Source organism: Branchiostoma belcheri, unplaced genomic scaffold (assembly GCF_001625305.1).
Source record: "Branchiostoma belcheri isolate BF01 breed outbred unplaced genomic scaffold, Haploidv18h27 scaffold44, whole genome shotgun sequence".
In the NCBI taxonomy this organism is placed as follows: domain Eukaryota; kingdom Metazoa; phylum Chordata; class Leptocardii; order Amphioxiformes; family Branchiostomatidae; genus Branchiostoma; species Branchiostoma belcheri.
In genome coordinates, this window is record NW_017804065.1 from 1,699,658 (window position 1) to 1,719,692 (window position 20,035).

At 41.1% G+C, this 20,035-nt stretch overlaps 5 protein-coding genes across 5 annotated transcripts; 3 read left to right on the forward strand and 2 right to left on the reverse strand.

Moving 5' to 3' along the window:
* Positions 1-228: 228 nt before the first annotated feature.
* LOC109478543 lies at positions 229-1,850 on the forward strand. Its single transcript, XM_019780159.1, has 4 exons — positions 229-561; positions 1,093-1,226; positions 1,412-1,516; positions 1,705-1,850. Exons 1-4 carry the CDS (start codon positions 504-506, stop codon positions 1,834-1,836), a joined length of 429 nt encoding a protein of 142 aa, XP_019635718.1. The 5' UTR covers positions 229-503; the 3' UTR covers positions 1,837-1,850.
* Positions 1,851-2,124: 274 nt separating this feature from the next.
* Positions 2,125-6,262, reverse strand: LOC109478540 (ankyrin repeat domain-containing protein 16-like). Its single transcript, XM_019780157.1, has 4 exons — positions 5,428-6,262; positions 4,762-5,061; positions 3,252-3,440; positions 2,125-2,492 (listed from the first exon to the last, which is right to left on the reverse strand). Exons 1-4 carry the CDS (start codon positions 5,712-5,714, stop codon positions 2,180-2,182), a joined length of 1,089 nt encoding a protein of 362 aa, XP_019635716.1. The 5' UTR covers positions 5,715-6,262; the 3' UTR covers positions 2,125-2,179.
* A 3-nt stretch (positions 6,263-6,265) lies between these two features.
* On the forward strand, positions 6,266-11,738 carry LOC109478542 (alpha-adducin-like). The gene is given in 8 exon segments (XM_019780158.1): positions 6,266-6,407; positions 8,327-8,481; positions 8,761-8,802; positions 8,805-8,990; positions 9,248-9,391; positions 9,558-9,656; positions 10,078-10,254; positions 10,436-11,738. Coding segments are annotated over 8 exon segments (945 nt in total). The 5' UTR covers positions 6,266-6,322; the 3' UTR covers positions 10,493-11,738.
* LOC109478538 (WD repeat-containing protein 91-like) lies at positions 10,918-18,880 on the reverse strand. Its single transcript, XM_019780155.1, is given in 20 exon segments — positions 10,918-11,631; positions 11,764-11,961; positions 12,279-12,391; positions 12,628-12,736; positions 13,056-13,173; positions 13,309-13,403; positions 13,573-13,669; positions 13,986-14,080; positions 14,337-14,374; positions 14,540-14,578; positions 14,822-14,984; positions 15,453-15,629; positions 15,864-16,038; positions 16,547-16,653; positions 17,090-17,172; positions 17,348-17,470; positions 17,666-17,704; positions 17,707-17,805; positions 18,281-18,404; positions 18,672-18,880. Coding segments are annotated over 20 exon segments (2,268 nt in total). The 5' UTR covers positions 18,795-18,880; the 3' UTR covers positions 10,918-11,478.
* LOC109478539 (KRR1 small subunit processome component homolog) lies at positions 18,867-20,029 on the forward strand. The gene has a single exon (XM_019780156.1). It carries the CDS (start codon positions 18,916-18,918, stop codon positions 20,008-20,010), a length of 1,095 nt encoding a protein of 364 aa, XP_019635715.1. The 5' UTR covers positions 18,867-18,915; the 3' UTR covers positions 20,011-20,029.
* Positions 20,030-20,035: the final 6 nt, after the last annotated feature.

Here is a 20,035-nt window from a genome sequence, read left to right on the forward strand (position 1 = left end):
ACAATCATCCTATCAATGTGATTCGTTAAGCTCCAAATGTTCTATTTGTTGCAGGGCATTAGACCTATCAATCACGACTCGGCTATAGTTCCGGTCCGCGTCATCTTTATGTTAGAGACCATCCGTGTAACCAGTAATAAATATACAGGAGCTGTCAGGGATTAATACTTAATTATGCCATTTCATCAATGAAGATTGCAAACAAGTAGATCGATGTTGAATATGAAATCTCGATTTGTCTTACATCAGATAGTAAAGCAAGTATTTCTAGGGAGCCCCACTTCCTGATATAAACTTTAAAAAAATATCCTGCTACCTTTGAAAAAAATGCCCCCGCAACTTCGAAATGAAATAACCTAAGGAACCGTCGTGGGGTGATATTTCTTGTTTGCACGTGCCCTTTGTGGTAACAACAACAACAAATGACGCTGTCAAAACCCATTAATTCTTTATGATCCAGTCTACGCACTGGCAGGAACTGAATCGGCAACTTCGGCCACAGAATGCCGAACACTCTGATTTCCCTGCTTTTTCTACTGCTCTGCGGACAATTCCGCGAAGGTATGTATGATTTGTAGATGTGGGTACATGATGAACCATAATGAAAACAGTGCCGTTATTTTCTATGCAGAATTTTTAAATCTCACGCAAAGAAGTTCTTTGCAAACTGTCGACAAATGTTCCTGCTGTTTTGGTTATCTTTAAAACCGAAGACACGTCATCCTTCATCACCAGCACTGCTGAACATTATTGATTAATATACACAAAATGTTTCCAATATCTTTGATTCTCAATCTGCACACGATAGTGTTTAGTCTTGAGGAAGGCAATTGAGGTTGGGAGTTGGTCGGAGAGTTTGCCTAAAGTCTACGCCAGCCGTCTATGAAATTCAGTCGGAAATATTTGGGAAAGTCATTATCATATCATCTTAGATGCGACCAAAGGAGCGAACTGCAGCTACAATAGGATGGATCCCAGACTACTCCCAACCCACAGCCGACATTTCCATTTTTCCATCATGGTCTGATCATCTCTTTTTGTTTAGAACAGAATTATTATTACCCTGACACTCTTCTTTGTGTTGACCACCAGGGACAGGCGTCCTGGTGTGCTACTCATGCGCTGAAGAGTTCAAGTTTTTTTACTACAACACCATGTGTCAGAGTGAGGTGACCAGAGACAACGCCACCCTGTCAGACTGTGGGTCCAGCTCGCGATACTGCATGGTACAGTCTTATGGTTCGGTATATGAATTTAGATAACATCAATTAGTAACTTATCCTGTTGACAAACTCAATTGCAATGTCATGTTTGTAAAGAACTACACTGAAGTAAACTACTGCAATTCAGAAGGAGGATGCATATTATATTGTATACTTAGAATTGATGAGATCCCTGTCTTTCTCTACAGATTGAACAGACCAGAGTGAATGGTGTCACGCTGGCGTTCTCTCGTGGTTGTTCAGAGACGTGTTACTGGGGGTGCAGATCGTCTGGCCTCGGCATGACCACAGAGGTCAGGAAATTATATTCAATTTCAGATCAACTTTTAATTAAAAATTCAGAGCTCCCGTATTTTAAACTTCAGTTGAAGTCACACATAGTTTGTGCTTTTCATGTTATTGTTTTCTGAACAATACCAATTACACCAAAAGTATCCCTTCCTACATTCAACCCTAAGATGTGACTTTCCTGTATTTGCAGGAGTGTACCTGGTGTTGTAGTGGGAATGGCTGTAACTACTATAGCGGGGCTCCTGAACTGCACCACAGACAGCAGGCTGCACTCCACATACTGATGACTTCAGTGGCAGTTTTAGTCCAATGGTTTTATTAAAATAAGTCCACTCTATATTTGGTAGTCTATACTGCTCCATCATCATTGAACTATTGTTAGACTGATAGCATGTACCATAACATTTGGAAAGGCACTTCTAATGAAAATCTGTAAGGGTAAAGGTCATGATCAGATCTGGTGTTATCTTACAGATAATGTTATTTCAATGGTCTTCGCATGTAACATTACATGTTCTTCTTTTTCACTTGTCCTTGCTAATTAAGATCCCATGAAGAGGGTAGACCACACTAGCTGCAGGCATTTTGATCATTTTGGCTGCAGCTTCTCAGGCGTTTTGTCTTCTCCTTATCTCCACCAGAATGTACTGCACAGATATCAACACCTAACGTAGTTGACTGAAAATCTCTTTAACAGCTTGCTTTCTTGCCAGTTGTTCTGCTGTGTTTCCTGAACAGTCTGCTTCATCCTCAGCCCCGCTGGTAAGCAGTACCCTGACACAGTCAGCATGCTGGCCACCTGATGCCATGTGCAGGGCCAGCCTACCCTTACTGTCCTTTGCATTGACATTTGACCCACATTTCAATAGAAGTTTTACTGCATCTGTTTGTCCTTCTTTAGCTGCAAAATGCAGTGCAGTCAACCCACTCCCAGAGGCAGGGGTGTCTACTGGGATGCCGTGCTCAGTCAATAGGTACCTGGGATAGAAACAAGAGCTTTAGGCCTTTTTCAATTAGGCCATGTTGATTTGATTATATGGATGACATCCGCACGCGCATGAATTTTCGGCCGTTTCCAAAAAAAAAAAAAGTTTTCAACCATACTGTAAATCGTGCAAAACAGTTGCTAAATGAGCAAAAATATACCATAAGTTGCAAGGAAAACATTTAGAAACGATACAAATGTCGTAGAATGCCAAAATCAAAGGAAAAAAGACAAAAATGTAAAGAAATGAATTTGAAGAGTAGATTATTCGCCATAACATATTCTGTGCCATTTGTTCAACCTTCATGACCACGTAGATTTCATAGTGAAAGCAACTTTTTTTTTTGCAAAACTTTTTTTTTATTCGCACGCGCGCATCAGTTTTGGGGTTCCCAGAGGATGTCATCCATATAATCAAATCAACATGGCCTTATAAAGTGATAAGGTGAAATATAAAAGTTACAAGTAAGTCAAGATTGTAATGTAAATTGAATGTTATGTGTTATTGTCTCTGTGACAACATGGTTGGGTAACCTTTATTTTGAAACACTTTTCCTGGGAGAAATGCCTTATATGCTGTTGTACAATATAAATGGCATATATCATGTCTAATAAAACTGGTCAAGCTCCCCTTTAATGTTGTCAAACATGTCTATGTGAAATCTAGCATATTAGTACTAGTAATTGCACAGACAGAAAACAGACAGACAGACAGACAGGCCACACACATATTAAGTAACCTGTACATGTACCTGATGGCCTGCAAGCAGCCGGCCTGGGCAGCCAGGTGCAGTGGTTCCCTACCCATAATATCCTGTTTCAGGACATCAGCCCCATGTTGTTTGACAAGGAGCTGAGTCAAGTCAACATTATCAGCTCGAACAGCATCCATAAATGGTGTACTTCCGCAGCTGTCAGGTGTGTCAGGTGCATAGTTACATCTGTGCAATGGAAATACTAGAGTTCCACGATCTCATACCTTCGCCAAATGATGTTAGCCCTTATGACTAAGAAATTATAGATTAATCCCCCTGATTGTGCAAATAGGATCCTACATTGCATCAATTATATCTGTTGATCATATTCTACACCAGAAGACAGTCTTATCTTATCAAAGAATGCCATTATAGAATTTCCTCATAAATTATGCAAATGAGGTCCTTATTTGAATAAATTATGTTTAACTATGTTCACCTTCACATAGCTTTCAAATATCCCAAGTATGAAATTCCAGGCAGTTACCAATATGTAATTATAACATTTTCTCATTAATTATGCAAATTAAGTCCTCATTTGCATAATTGACATCTGCCTGTATTTCTGCCGTTCTTAATTACATATGACACAAGCTTGAATAGTCCTTTCATGGAATGCAGCTGATTCATAGATTTTCCTCATTAATTATGCAAATTACATTAATATTTGCATAATTGTAATATTATCATGTCAAGCATCACTTCAGCTACCTACATGCCAAAAATCACGACGATCCATCAATCGGTTCTTGAGTTATCCGCCTTTAAACATTTTTCAACTAACGCCCCTGCAGCTCCAGAGCAAGCTGCTAGGGGGTCTAAACTCACGTCACTTCTTCCCCAGCACAAGAGCTACCTACCATCTAAATTTTGTCACCCTAGCATGTCTAGATCACGAGATATCAAAACCGGAAGTTCAGCTGCAGTACCATAACAAGCCGCTAGGAGGCCCAAAATCTAATCAGTTCCACATCTCATGAAGACCTATCCACCTACCAAATATCAAGACAATCCATCTTAGCCTTCTTGAGTTATCGTGCTGACACACACACACACACACACACACACAGACACACGAACGCCCCTGAAAACATAACCTTCTTGGCGAAGGTAACTAGTAACTGATTTCATTGATTTGCTAACATAACGCTGCTTTCATACAGACTGATGGCACAATATGTACAATGCACACACAACCAGTTGAACAGAATAGCAAAGCAAGAGGTAGATATCTCAGTTTGAAATTTAATATACCATGACCATGTCTTTTATACAACTAAATGAATAAATACATAAATTATCATCAATGACTATATGAATGATAATGTAAATAATACAAATTCCAGTGTATCATGCTCTGAGGGAAAAACTTCAAAAAGTTAACTGCAACACAGTTGTGGCTAAAATCAGGTTTTTGGTCTAAGGGTAGCTGTCTTATTACAAGTGTTTCTAATATACATGTATCTAATGATGTTGCCTGCATGGGTCAAAAATGAAATTACCATACCTTTGTAGCAAAACCTGCGCAGCCCCTACACATCCATGTAGAGAAGCTGTGTGAAGTGGAGTTCTACCATTGGTACTGACTGAGTCCCACAGTGTACAGTCACAGTCCAGCAGGAAATTCACAATGTCCACATCGCCCTCCCTACAGGCTATATGGAAACAGTTCCAGCCGTCTTTGTTCCGTATGGTTAAGTCAGCACCAGCCTCCCACAGTAACTTTATAACAGTCAAGTTGGTTTTTGTGCAGGCAAGCATGATGGGGGTCCAGTCAGCCCTCTTCAGTACATTGATTTGAACACTTCTGTTTGATAAACAAAAAGGATTAAAATGAAAAATACATAACCAATTGATTAGTTTTATATGATTATAAGCTTTCCATCATATTTGATATGGGAATTTATATGGAAGGTATTCTAGCATTGTCTTTGCTCCGGTAACTAACTTACACGTTACACATATGAAATTCCCATCATTTACCAATAATTAATCGTGGCATTTTCGCATTGATTATGCAAAACATTTGCATAATACTTATTAGAATCTCTGAATGTTGCCATACATTAACATGCAGATCCAAGTCGTATTATGTACAACACTGGATTCTTAGAATTCCCTCACTACTTATGTAAATTAGGTGTCATTTGCATAATTTGATGGCCGTGCTTACCTGCCAATCAGATACCTGACACACTCCGTCTGGCCGGCCTGTGCCGCCTCGTGCAGCGGTCTCTTCCCGTCCACATTCCCGGCTTCCGGACTCAGCCCCCACTCCTCGCACAGGTACTGCAGCACGGCCCCGTGGCCATGCCTCGCTGCGTAGTGCAACACCGAGTCCCCCGACTTTCTGTGTCGGGTCTCCAACAGCCTAGCAGGGGACGCATCGGCGGCGAGGAGGGCCTGGATCTTCGGGAGATCTCCCTGCTGCGCCAAGTGACAGATCTCAGGCACGGCCATATTGCACAACAGCGAGGGGGATAGTACACTCTGAATTAAGGGGTGTGTGACGTATGATATTACGGAGATAGAAGAAAGAATGCATTATATAGTAACGAATACAATATTGACATTATATACATATGTTAATTTGACTTAAGTAAGTTTGACAAGATCCTCGGTACCAACATCTCATTTTGTATAAGTCCTTTTTACAGATACACATCCCTATCACAAAATGTACTGTTCCACTGATCATGACCTTTGAACCCGGAAGTACGTTTCAGATCTGGTTTGTTCACTTTTGTCGGGTTCCCACGGCAGCCCTCCCCAGAGTCCCCACCGCTAGCTATCCCTTACTGCAGCAGCTGGTACCCCCGACCAATAGCAGCGTGGAGGTATTGTAGCTTGCTGGGAAATTGACCAATCGCGGCGTGGCCGTCTTTCGTGGCCGTCCTACCATATTTTAGACCCAGTCATACCTCCTTGTCGGTACCTCCACGGTGTCCGCGTCCATACCCGTATCTCATGTGGTGAAAGAAAGTTTAGGAGGTTCCTTGCTGAAAAACAGTGTGTCAGTAAAAAAAGGCCTTGATCCCGCAGTGGAGTTGAGCTGTAGTACCGTCATCATGTTGCAAGTGTGGAATGCTATACAGCAGGTCTACAAAGGCACGTTATCTGTGGTGTCAAGAACTAAGGGTATTCACACAACAGGTAGGACACTTCACTTCACCATTTTTACCTGGTCTGTCTGTTTTTGTGTGTGTGTTTCCACACTGCATTCCACACTGCAGTTTCTATATAAATGGATGCATGTTTTGTCAAATCTCCTACTGCCTGGTTAATTATATGTAACATATGATAAACATAACCACGTGCGCACGTTCCTCTGCAGCAAAGAATTTGCCAACATCGTAATTCAGGTAAAATTGAAAAAGAAAGTCCAAAAAGAAACAAAAGTTAAACAAGTCAGGACAAGATTATGCAAATTAGTCACAAAGCTCCTATTGTGCAGAACAATAGCCTAAGGGTTGTCCGTCCTTGGGACTGTCCTCGAGACCTACAACACAACCAGGGTCACTCTTCCAAACCCGAGTCTACGGATATCTTAGACCGCGAAACACGCTGGTGGGAACGGGGTATGAAAGAGGCAATATATGAAAGAATATACAACCCCACCCTCAACAGGGAATGGAGACTACGGGTAGAACTCTCAGGCACTTGGAATTTGGCGCCCCCAGGCCCAAGGACAGAACCCTTAGGCTCCTGTTCTGCACAATAGGAGCTTTGTGACTAATTTGCATCATCTTGTCTTGACTTGTATAACTTTTGTTTCTTTTGTACTGCCAAAAGATTGTCTTCACTTGTTTGCATATCAATCAATAATTTGTGCTTTTAAACCTGCATTTCTCCTCTGGTCGCTCAGTCACTGACGAAAGCTAGTGGATACTAGCTGAAACGTCTGACCATTTCCAAAATCATATCCAGTTGCTTGAGTAACTGCTTTTTGGCGTATCTTATTATCTGGATGTCTAACCGTCATCGACATAGACAAGTCATATATCATTAGCTCCATATGCTCATAAAATTGTCTTAAGAAGCAATAAGAAGTTCAACATGCACATAGAGTCAATTCCGCGTCACCGAGTGGGTTGTTATTGTCATTATTTAGAAATGTTTTGAATTCTTTGTAATTGTTTGTCTAAGAAATTTCATAATTTGGAAATATTTTGAACATCTTGTCAATATTCTAAATAATTCCCTGGTTTTCTAAAACGTTTGAAATATTCCTGATGTGGATTATGACATTTCCAATAGTTTCTAAATATTTCTAACAGCACTCTACCATTTTTTACCATTATTTCGAATTATTTCTAACATTTTTGTAAATAGGTCAGTGGGATGGGAAGGAAGTAATTCACACATCCCTGTGAAGTACAGGGTAGACTGCCTGGGTGTCAGGCATTGATGCCTTACAACAAAAGAGCCACCAGTGTCCAGCAGTGAAATCTAAAAATATACAGAGGAAGACAGAAGAGTCGGATTAGCACCTACTTTTATGGGGGCAATTACCCACATCTACCATTTGGTTATTTGTTTGAAATAGTTCTAAATATTTCGAATTGTGAAAAAACACATGGGTAGTTCAAATTTATTCTAAATAAAGAGATCTTTGTACAGTCACTTTCAAAATGTTTCAGAAATATATAAATGAATTCAAATATATTCAAATTTTCATTTTCAAATTTTTGAAAAATTTAGAACTTTTGTTACTGGGGTATTCTTTTATTCTAAATAATTCAAACGTATTAGAAACATGGAGAAAAAATCCACTCGGTGACGCGGAATGGACTCTAGTAGCTAACATGTATATAAATATTATGTAGTTTTGAGAAGATATTGCTGTAATTTTGTTACTTTCGCTTTATTCATGACCTGTACTTAGCCTGTACAAATGTACAATAAAGATCTTTCATTCAATAATGATGTCTTTGCATACAGTAGTGTGAATCTTGAAATTTTCAAACATTGCTTCTATGTTTGCAGTTTTGTGGTGACCTCTCCAGAAAATCATAGAGACAACTACTACATGTAGTACACAAAAGTACATCTTCAATCTTTTGTACTCCCAGCTGCCCACAGTTGTCCCATCCCTATCAACGACCTGCACAGAGTCAGTCCTGGCAGGTACACAGAGAAGGAGCGGGAAGAGCGCTGCAAACTTGCTGCCCTGTACAGACTTGTACACCAGGAGGGATGGACACAGTACATATACAACCACATCACTGTAAGCCTTCATGCTTTACACAGATGAGTCAGATCCAGCTCGGAAAATTGGTGTTTATTCACCTCAAAGGTCTTCAAATCAATACTACAATTATAGGAAAGGTCATTCTCAAACTTAATCTAAAGAAAAACTCTACCCATTGACCTTTTTTTTCTGTAACAAGACCACAAAACTGGGCTGTTTCTGCATGTTCTACCAAAAGTAGGAAATGGTGTAGTTTTTGTTCTGCCCTAGCAGAGAGAAGCCTGCTATCTCTGATTACCTTGTTTCTCTTTGTAGGCCCAGGTTGGTGAGGAGAATCACTTTCTACTCAACCCCTTTTGGGTCTTCTCTATGAAGAGGTCACAGCTTCAAATCTAGTCAAGGTCAACCTGGAGGGAGAGGTCATTGACCCTGGCACGACCCAGCTTGGTGTGAACTTGGCTGGGTACCTGTTACACTCTGCCATCCATGCTGCACGACATGATGTCAAGTGTGTGGTACACATCCACTCTCCTTATGCTGCTGCTGTGAGTATATCATGAGGCCCTACTCCCTTTCCATTGGCATGAAAACATGTGTTCTGTTTCATGCATGTGAGGTAACCCTTCCTTGCAAGCTACCAGTAACATTCAAAAGATCTAAAATGTTGCAGTGCAAATCTCTGCAGCCTTCCTTTGCTGACATGGCTGATCATGTTATAGTAACATGCTGGTGAAGGTGTTAACATGGATTTGATTAAAGTGAAGGATTTGGAGACAAAAAGTTCTTTCTGTGTTCTCCCTAGGTGTCGACAATGAAGTGTGGTCTGTTGCCCATGAGTCAGGAAGCCCTTATACTGGGAGAGATCTCTTACCATCCTTACAGTGGTGTTCTGGTGGACCAAACTGAGAGGGAGGCCATTGCAAAGAATCTGGGACCCAAAAACAAAGTGTGTGGTACAAAGTATGATGTAGTCTGGTGTGATAGCTTGAATGGAGATTGTATTTGACAGCAAGTCAAGACCTACCAGAACTTTTCCCCCTTATACATGTATAAAGACCTGGCACTTTTCCTGGGGCTCGTGAACTCACCTCCATGTGCTTTTACACTTCCAGGTGATGATGTTACAGAACCATGGAATGGTTGCTTGTGGGGAGACCATAGAAGAGGCATGGGTGTATACCTATGGTACCATTCATGCCTGTGAAATCCAGGTACTGGTATTATCAATGGTTTAGCCTATGACTTCTAAGGCCTTACTAGTAGGATTTGGAGCCTTGTAGTAAATTAATAGGCATACCAAGTAGATAGCAAATTAAGTGCTAGTTGTTGGTATGCACGTTTGTGAACAACATGATTAAAATATATATGGATGCATGATTGGCATTGACCCCTTCATACTGGATTAATTTTGGACATGTACCTAGAAGCTCCTTTTCTAACTGAATTTACAATGTACTTGATTGTAGACTGATTTTGTGAGCTGATTACTCCAGAAAATGGAATTCATTAGATATTCATGGTCTAAAGCTTCTTGGTAGTATGTTTTGGTCTCAGGGAGTAGATCTAGTTTCTTAATTTTTTGTATTCTGCAAGAAAGTTTTTGACCATTAATTTTTTTGTTCAATTTGGAAGGTGCAAGCCATGGGTGCTGGCATGGACAATCTACTTGTGCAGGATGGGAAGCACTTGTGGGAGAGAACAGCCGCACTAAGCTCGTCTGAAGCAGTGTCTCATCAGTCACGCACCCAGCTAAAGTGGGCACCGGGCCAGTTGGAGTTTGAGGCAATGATGAGAAAACTGGACCGACAGGTAAGGAGGTCATGCTAGTAGACATACATTGCAGGCGATTAAATCATTACCACTACTTTTTAAGTCATAATCTTGACATAATTTTCTTTGGGGACATATTATTGACATTCTGTTGTTTTTCTCGCCTACCATTAACAGTGTTGTTTAAACTTATGTTCAGCATTCTTTTCCGTTTCAACAGGGTCACCAGACAGGCTATCCCTACCAGCTACCTGATGTCTATGCCACAGCCAATTAGCAGAAATTCATGAAATCTATGGCGGCATGTATGGTCCAATGGTTAGCAACCCAGCCTTTAATCCCAAAGGTCAGAGGGTTGAATCCTGTTATTCCTCACTCCATCTGTACACTTCTGAAAAGATTATACTTGAGATGGGAGGCTAAACTTGCTGAGGAGAGCTTAGGGAATTAATCTAGTAAAATGATTATACTATACATAACCTCAGTCTTTCTTGTCACAACCAGTGGAAGATTAGCTGTTAATGAGCTAAACTGTTGTTTAGTGAGCTAAACTGGCTCAAGGTGCCGTCTCCCGTTTTATGATATTTTTAATGATATTACCACATAAGTACAGGATACTACTGGTAGAGGGTGCTGCTGCAGTAAAGAAGTCATGGGACTGGTGTTTTAAAGCAAGAATCCAAAACCAGTGCAAAGCAAACAGCCCAAGTACATCTGTTGTATTGTTGCTTGAATCTGTAACATATCAGCTACATGTCTGCTTGTGACAAATTATTACTTAGAAGATATTAGTTATGTCCTTGGTGCAATCTACTAGTACCTATCTACTCTCTTGATGCTTGTACATACATGTATATACCATGCAGTAACTGTTCAGTTCAGTTTAAACTGATATATTAATTGTTAATTTTACTATGCATTAATTTTTTATACAAATCATAATGTTTCAAAAGATTTGAACTGTTCCACTTCAAATCTGCTGAAAGGACCTTACAGTATTCATATATGAACATCCTTCTCATGATTCTGAAGTCAACACATTGACTAAATGCTTGCTTCTTTTATAAGTAGTTCTGTTTTTTTTTTACACATTTGGTGTACAATACCGGTAAGGTTAAAGAGATAAGACCCATTCTCTTTATTATTATTAGTCTAAGAGTAAAACTGACCCTTTCGAAACTAACCTAAACTGTGTTAATTTTTTTCAGTGTACTGTATTCTGTTATGAGCACTGATTCATTTTGAAGTAATGTGAAGCATCTATCATTGCATAAGAAGGGTGGATACTTTGATCTTCCCATCCATGGAGCCTGTCACACAGGTCCCACAATTCATCGCGGTACACCAGTCCACACTGACCACAGGTGACCTATGACCTCCCAGAGATAAGGTCTTGTTGAGGGTGGAATCTCCCAACTGTAGGAACATGGAAACAATATCAACAGTTCATTTTTATTGGTTGTATATTCTAAGTTGTCTGATAAGTGAACTATGTAAATAAATGGAAGAAAGTGAATTGAAAAACATAAATCAGAAATGTGTCCTTGCCTTGTAAATGATCCCACCATTCCCTGTGCAAGTTAGAACGTAGTTCCCTTCTGCATCAAAGGCGAACAGTTTCCCTCCAGGAGCCTGCACCTGTTTGTAGCCGCCGTACCCCGACACAACAAATGGACCTGTGGCACCTTCATGTACCGGCAGATCTGCCAGTTTGCTGCCAACTCTGTGTACACTCCACTCCAGGAACTGCATGTGCACAGGGAAACAGAATGTCCAGATGAGGGAATATCCATAATGGGCAGTAAATGCTGAGAAACAAGGCCTATCATGCTCACATGCAGAATGGCACTTGCTGAGCTAGTGCTGACTCCATTCACTATGTTGTTTTAAGGTTGGCAATAGGCCAGCTCTACCTTACTGAGGTACAGATTATTCTTGTGTAACAGTAACACTAAGGCAGCTGCCATCATCTGATGTACAAAAGCCACTGAAATTTGGTGTTGGAATATTGAAAAGGAAAACAAGCTTTCCCACAATCCTCAACATTGAAAAGAGTTGTGTACCTTCCCATCAGCCCCCATGCTGTAGATGGAGGTCTCGTCACAGCTGAACTGCACAGAGTACACCTCCCCACTGTGGGCCTGCCAGCTCATCAGGCAGTCATAACGCTGCATATCTGTCAACAAAACATGTCTTAATATGATACTGTACGCCTTCCCTTGAACTTGTACTTTGCTAATCTTATTATAGTCATAAACAAGTCCCACATGCCATCTACAGTTCAAGTCATCCTCACAAAGATTCACTTATATCCTAACATAATGTTTTGACGACATGTGGGTTGTGTCAACAAAACAAGCCAAAAATTCTCCCCATCAAAACAAAAGGTTTGTGAAAGTGCACATGATTTACCATAGAGTCTGATGACTCCGTCAGATGCTCCACTGACCAACAGGTGTCCATTGAAGGTGAAAGCTGTGCAGTTGGCACACACTGACGGTGGGTCAAGAGGCAGCTCTCTCTGAAAAATCGACAAATATTCACTGATCCTACATCAGAACATAAGAAAATCCAAACAGTGAACTTATTTTGGAACCAACATCTAGGTTTTCCAAATTCTTGGATTTTTTATTTTCCCATGCACCAACAGTTCAAAACTGCTCATCTGAGATATTTTCCTGCCTAGGATTTTGACTGTGTTGCTTTTTTCTAATTTTGATTTTGCACACCTGTTCCAGTAATTTGCCCTCCCCCCCAATTAGAGAACCATGGTAAAGGTCCTGACATGGTCCCATTGACAACCTTTACACAGGCAAGAGTCATACATATTTATGTCATACCTGTACTTTCATGGTTTTCATGTCCCACATCTGCAGCCTTCCCTCTACACTCCCAGTCTGTCTGGCCATCCCACACACAAAACTGCTCCCACTGGGGCTGCAGGCCATGGTTACAACACTAGGGTAACAAGCACAGGGAGAGATTTATTGAAGAAAAGATATCCTGGACAAAATAACACAAACAAAAGATCTGTGTCTTAAGGCCTTGAAGTCACATTTTACACATCTGAACACTGCAAAGGTACATCCATACCGTGGATACTGTGGATCTGTCTGTGACTCCACCAGGTGTTTCTTAGCCTCCGTGTCGTACAGTCTCACCGTGCTCTGTCTGCTGCCCAGGAGAAGCTACAGTAGGGAACAGGACAGTCAGAGATGGCAGACTTCACCCTACTGCTTCAAGAACCATGTGGTCTAACAGACAAAAATACCAGCACTATGTATGGCAATATTGGACTGACGTCCTACTTGGCCCTAGATGCTACTCTACTCTACTCTAATACTAAGTTATGCTTACCAGTCTACTGGGCTTGGTCACCCACTCCAGTGATTGGATAGGAGACTTGGACATGATGGTTGCTATAGTTACAGGGGCAGGGCTGAAGTTCCACACCCTAAAATGAAGACAACCTTCATGTAAGAATCCATTTTACCACTACAGTCACATGGTCTAAAATGTACACATACATAAATTTCAAATACCTTTTATTTAACTTCCCATATTGTTGACTACTCTGGTTATACAACTGAAAAAATACATGTATAGCATAACATCCAGCAAGACAATATTATCATACATGTATATCATTTTTGCTCACTTTACAAGTTGAAGCATTCATCCTGGACTAACAATATTGTTCTTTGCCACTGACAAATGACTTCTATTTCCAACATAAGTCTATAAATGTTGAGCATGAAGAAATGACTCACTTGACCACACCATCGATGTCTGCACTAGCAATGCAGGTTCCTGATACTGAGAAGCGACAGTGGGTGATGGAGGAATGGTGCTCTATGTAGTCCTCCTGTTAATGACATCATTCACCATCACATTAAGCAAGCTAAATCTAGGGATTGTTATCATGCATTATGAACAGAAGAACTAGTTTATCAGAGGCCATGGAAATGATCCAAAGTATGGCATATAGGACTGCTCTTTGCTGTCTCATTTGATCATACATAGTGAAAACTGAACCATCACAGTTACATGGAATACAATTCTGGTTGGCATCATACTGTACATTTCCATTGCTGTCAGTCATTTTCTACTGTACTACTAACCTGACTCAGCACAAGAAAGGGATGCTGCTCCTCTGTTTCTGTAAGAGAGCATCTTGTGTAAGTAGGAACCAGGAACATAACAAAACTGACACAAAAATCTGTGCAAAAAGTTTTTCAAACTGATTCCCTATAAACCTTGAGGTAGGAGAAGTCCAATGTTGTGTATTAAACCAATGGTGTAAAAGCAAGTGTAGTGTCCATACCTTTTGTAGGGATCTTTTCAGTAGAGACAGGCAACGAACCTACAAGATATGATGTGACTTTCATCATACATGTACAAGTTTGCATGTTAAACATGCATTTCTTGTTGTTATTTCAAACATTATCATACAGATGTTATAAAACACTATAAATTCCTACACAATAATGCTTTGCAAAAACACAACCAAGGAAAATGCCCAATGTCTATGTTGGTAAGGCCTTCTTCATAACAGGATTTCATCAAAAGCTAGTCTGTTTATACTGCAGCAGTAAAGATGCCCTACCGTCTCTTGGAGACAGACCACCAGCCTCTTGTTTTACACCAACTTTTGGCTCTTTTAGAGTAGAAGATGGGGTAGGGAACTTCTGCACATCCTTAAATCCTTCAGTCTCCTTTTTCATCAGGGTAGACTCCTGTGTCTCTGAAGCCAATGCATTTGATCTGGCCTGCAAATTGAAAACATAACCTCAACTTTACATCTTTGAGTGAGTCAGGCACACCTGTGCAGATCCTCAGCACTTTTTAAAGTAGAAAATGTGCATTGCAGTCTCCATCTATGACTAATGTATACAATATACAATGCATACAAGTCAGGTTTGTCTTTTCCACCATCCTTGCTGAGGTAGACTTTTAGTACTAAGTCCGTATTGGTTAGTGGATTAGGCAGCAGGAAGAAGCAGTATTAAGTATGTGCATCACTTTCAGTAAAATGCAAGCAAGATCAATGAGAAAAAAAGTAGTGAGAATGTTGTTGGGATCCAATTTAGATACCCTAACAATTGAATGTAATACATCCTACTAAACCATTACAATCACTACTATTGCACTGTTGACTGATTGTTACTTTTTCCAGTGCTCCAGTACTGGATATATGAAGTACCACTCCTGGTATCTTGTATATCATAACACCTGACCTGTGCAGCCTGTGCTTTAGACAGCAGCTCTCTGCGCTGCTGCTCCAGACTAACAGCCTTCTGCTGCTTCATGGCCTGTTTCTGCACCAGTGTGGTCTTGGCTGACTCAGCAGGAGGCTTGGCTGCTTTAGCCACTTCTACCTGAGCCTTTCTCTGGACTCCTGGGCTGACTGGTCTCTGTGGTGGACACCACATTACGACACGTTAAAAAGGGACTTGATAGCATATAACTATAGACCACAGATTTGATGAGAATTCATTCAAGTATCACATTGCATACACAGGGATCACTTACAACACCCCTTAATTACTAATGTTGCCTGTTAAGTGTTAAGTGTTCTTCTGATAAGGTAGCCTGTCTATAGCTTTTCTAGTATATCAAGTGACAACATGCTACCAGTAGTACTGTACCTGTGAATTGTCCTCTTTTTTCTGCAAGGCTGTTGTTGTTTTCCCTGCTGCTTTTTTTGCTGATGCCAGCTGTGGCTTGATGGTGGAGAGAAGGGTGGGCTTACGGACAGGAGAGGGGGAGTTGGAGCTCTTCCCTCTGGCAATCTTAGTGCTCTCTGGGTCTGCTCTTGCTTCCCTACAGTTAACAGTTAACACAAAAGTAGCCACACTTTACAGGGGGGAAGGCACCGACCCTAAGGCTATACCAGTTGAATTTCTTGGTTCACAGATTTTTTTATAGGAAATCAATGGAACAGGAAAGAATAACATATAGATATTGATATTGATAGACCCAAATGCGACCATAGGAGTTAAAATGTCAACATACCAGGCTGTATAATGTTTCAAGTTAATACCTTCGTTAATATAATTAAATAAAAAAGTAAGAAGACAAAGAATTTTGGAATGTGACCATTTTGTGGTTCCTGAATGGATCTTGTAAATAATAACATCTGACCTGGTCACCAAGAAATCAACAATAGGTAACACTTTGCAATTCCATACATTATGTGGTTGATGAGGTGAAAACCGTGTTGACAGAATGTACTGGGAGATGAATTTGTGTGTACATGTACATGTATTAATTACTGCACTATTGGGAAGAAAGCTTATAATGTACAGAACCACAGTACATGTATACATACATAGGGCCAGCATAGAATTCATCCATGAGCTCTCCTGTCCCAGCTAGTTTCACCTTCTCTTTCTCCTTCAGAGCTTTCTTCAGTTCCCTCTGCTGTAAGGCTGTAACCTGCGAAACAAAACAGGGGTGCACCGCCCATCACTACAACTGTTACATACCATCATTTTCAGCTTTCTTTGTACATGTATTTTCTATAACAGTACATTAATGTTCCATTTATCACAGACAAAAATTAGACAACTAATCATGTTAGATAATGCTTTAGCCACAGGAGAACATACAATACATGGTACTGTACACACATTTTACTATATTAAAAGCTAATTATAGATCTATATGGTAAAAGATTAAAGTAGTTGCTAGGGATATGCATTAGGTATAGTCTTTTGTTTCCTCTTCAAAGGACCTACCTACCAAAGTTTGGTGCCACTTAGTTATTGTTTGATGCTAGTGTCTAAACTAGCAACTGTCTAAACTAGCAACTGTCTAAACTAAACTATTCTTTCCACAGTTGAACAAAGGTGGCAAAACTGCAGCCTGTTACCTGCTGCCTGAGCATGTCATTCTCCTCCTTGAGCTGTGCCATCTTGGCCTGCTCCATCTCAAAACTCAGAAGGGTTGGCACAGGTGAGCACAAGTCAAGGACAACAGTAAAACCTGGCATCTCGGTGTGTAGAACTGATGCACTTACACATGTACCCTTGGCAACACTTATACACGTACGACTACTTCCCCTAGTACATAGATGTGCCCCTTACATACTACATTGTACCTGTTTATACCTGAAGACACAAAAGGATATGCATGCTGTGGAAGATTACACTGAGGAAATTATGGAGGGAGACGATAAACGTGTCTGCCCACTGCTTAGTGAAGTACATCATGAATGCCGGGTTCTGCTCTGGGTTGGACAAAAATGGCAGCACTGGAAGAAAAAAAGAAAACCACAGTTTGTTGAATTTCTACCTCATCAAAATCCATGCACAACCTTCAAAACTGGAAGGGAAAAAAGCAATCCATGCAGGTTGCACTGGTAAAATTGTCTGTGTTTCACTTTAATCAATGAAGAAATAAACACCAATTAGTGCAGCAGATTCAGTAATAAAATGTTCAAACCTACCAAACCATTCCCTCCATTCTGGCTGGCCCTGGATCTCTGGGCCAACTTTTCAAAGAATTCGGTGACTTTCTCAGTTCGGCCATTCTGCATAGCATGGACAAGGTACAGTCGCAAGAGGCACCGGGCAAGCTTATTGACACCTGTGGAGGAAAGGTCTTTTTACTCCTAGGTTTTTCATTCACTTCTATCATACGTGTTGCTGTCACACACAAAAAAGAAGATGTATATATCGCAGCTGATTTTTTGAGAAAACAAAACTAACAGCTGAAGTTTCAGAAGAAGACTCAAGGCTTTCATCAGTTCACTATGATGCTTGTAATAAAAGTTTCAGATAATTGCTGCTCTAATGATTAGTGTAAATACATTATAAGGGGTAAGTACTATAAGGGGCAGTGTCCTCAACCAATACAGTTGACCGATGATGATAATCATCATGGGACAAACAGTGATGCTACCAGACTCAGGTGCAGAATCCCACTGGAAGGAATATTTTTGCTTTGAATTTTTTGTTTCAATTATATGCTGTTTTCAGGTGAGTTATTGCAATCTTTTATGACGTTTTGTGTACTTACTTAGCAAAATGTAGTATTAAAGGAAACTTAGCTTAGGCTGTACCTGTAGAATGCGCATGCTCCAGTCGACAGAACACCCTCCGATCCAGGTGTCCCCAGTACTCCCGCAGCGCTCCTAACTCATACTGCTGGATGTACCCGATCATCTGTTCAACCACCTTGTCAGCCTGGTAAAACAAAAGACATTCTAGAAACGTCTAATTCATTAAACCCTTGTTGCCCTCTATGGATCAAAGCAGAACAGTGTTTTGTACAAAAATCTATAAAAACGAATCTTTCCACTCCATGAAATAGCAAATTTATAATTTAATTTAAAGCGATAAAACGGGAAGTACGTTTCTTTCGCCATTTCGCGCATAATCGACCCTCCCCCAAGCTGCATAGCACCTGCCACCAGCAATTTCATACTGCATGGAAGAAACTGATTCACTTACACGGAATCCCCTGTCCTTATCTGACTTGATCTCGCCCTCGAAAACTTTCAGCGTGCTGGTAAAACCGCGATAAAGTAGGTAATCTCGAACTAGATTATCCATTCTCTCTGTCGAGGTAGCCATCTTGGGGTCAATAGGGGTCAATCGCTCTCGTTCCCATGCCTTGGCGCATTGGACCAATCAGGGTGGGAAAAACATAGTACCCTGGGTCAAAGATCAAAGCACATGGACCAAGACGTGCAAGATGGCGGAGAAAAGTGGAAGTCGCGACGTCGTAGAAAAACAGGAGCAAAACGAGCTATTGACAGTTCCAGAAGGGTGGAAGGAGCCTGGCTTCTCTAAGGAAGATAACCCACATGGCATGCTAGAAGAGAGCTCCTTCGCAACGCTCTTTCCTAAATACCGGGAGCAGTACTTGCGGGAGTGTTGGCCCCTGGTGAAGAAGAAGCTTGCCGAGTTCGGTGTGCGAGCTGTGCTCGATGTTATAGAAGGGAGTATGACGGTCGCCACAACGAGGAAGACCTGGGACCCGTTCGTCGTCATCAGAGCAAGAGACTTGATCAAACTGCTGGCGAGAAGTGTTCCTTACGAACAAGCTGTTCGTATCCTAGAGGATGACGTATTCTGTGACATCATCAAAATAGGCGGCCTGGTGAGGAACAAGGAGAGGTTTGTGAAGAGGAGACAGAGGCTGATCGGACCGAACGGACAAACTCTCAAAGCTGTGGAACTCCTCACACAGTGTTATGTCCTGGTGCAAGGCAACACGGTGGCCGCCATAGGGTCCCACAAGGGACTGAGGGATGTGCGAAAAATCGTTGTGGACACGATGAAAAACATCCACCCAGTCTACAACATCAAGGCCATGATGATCAAAAGAGAGCTGGCCAAGGACCCCGTGTTGAAGAACGAATCGTGGGACAGATTTCTGCCCAAGTTCCAGCACAAACAGCTATCCAAGAGGAAACAGCCATTTAAGAAGCGAGAGAAGAAAGCATACACACCCTTCCCACCTCCACAGCCAGAGAGCAAGGTTGATCAGGAGCTAGCAACAGGTGAATTCTTCATGAAAGAGAAGGAGAAGAAGCAAAGGAAGAAGCAGCAGCAGCGCGTACGGGAGGTGGAGGCGAAGAAGGCCCAGCAGGAGAGGAGAAACAAGGCATTCATCCCTCCAGAGGAGCCAGCCCACAAGGCCCACAGTACCGCGGGGACAGAAGCTAATTCTAAAGTTGATGTTGAAGCATTGAAGAAGAAAATTAAAAAATCACAAAAGACAAAGCTTGGGGCAAATCCAAAATCTGTACAGAAGACAGAGAAGATGAAAGTCAAGGGAAATTGAAATGTGATTTACTTGCAAGATGTCT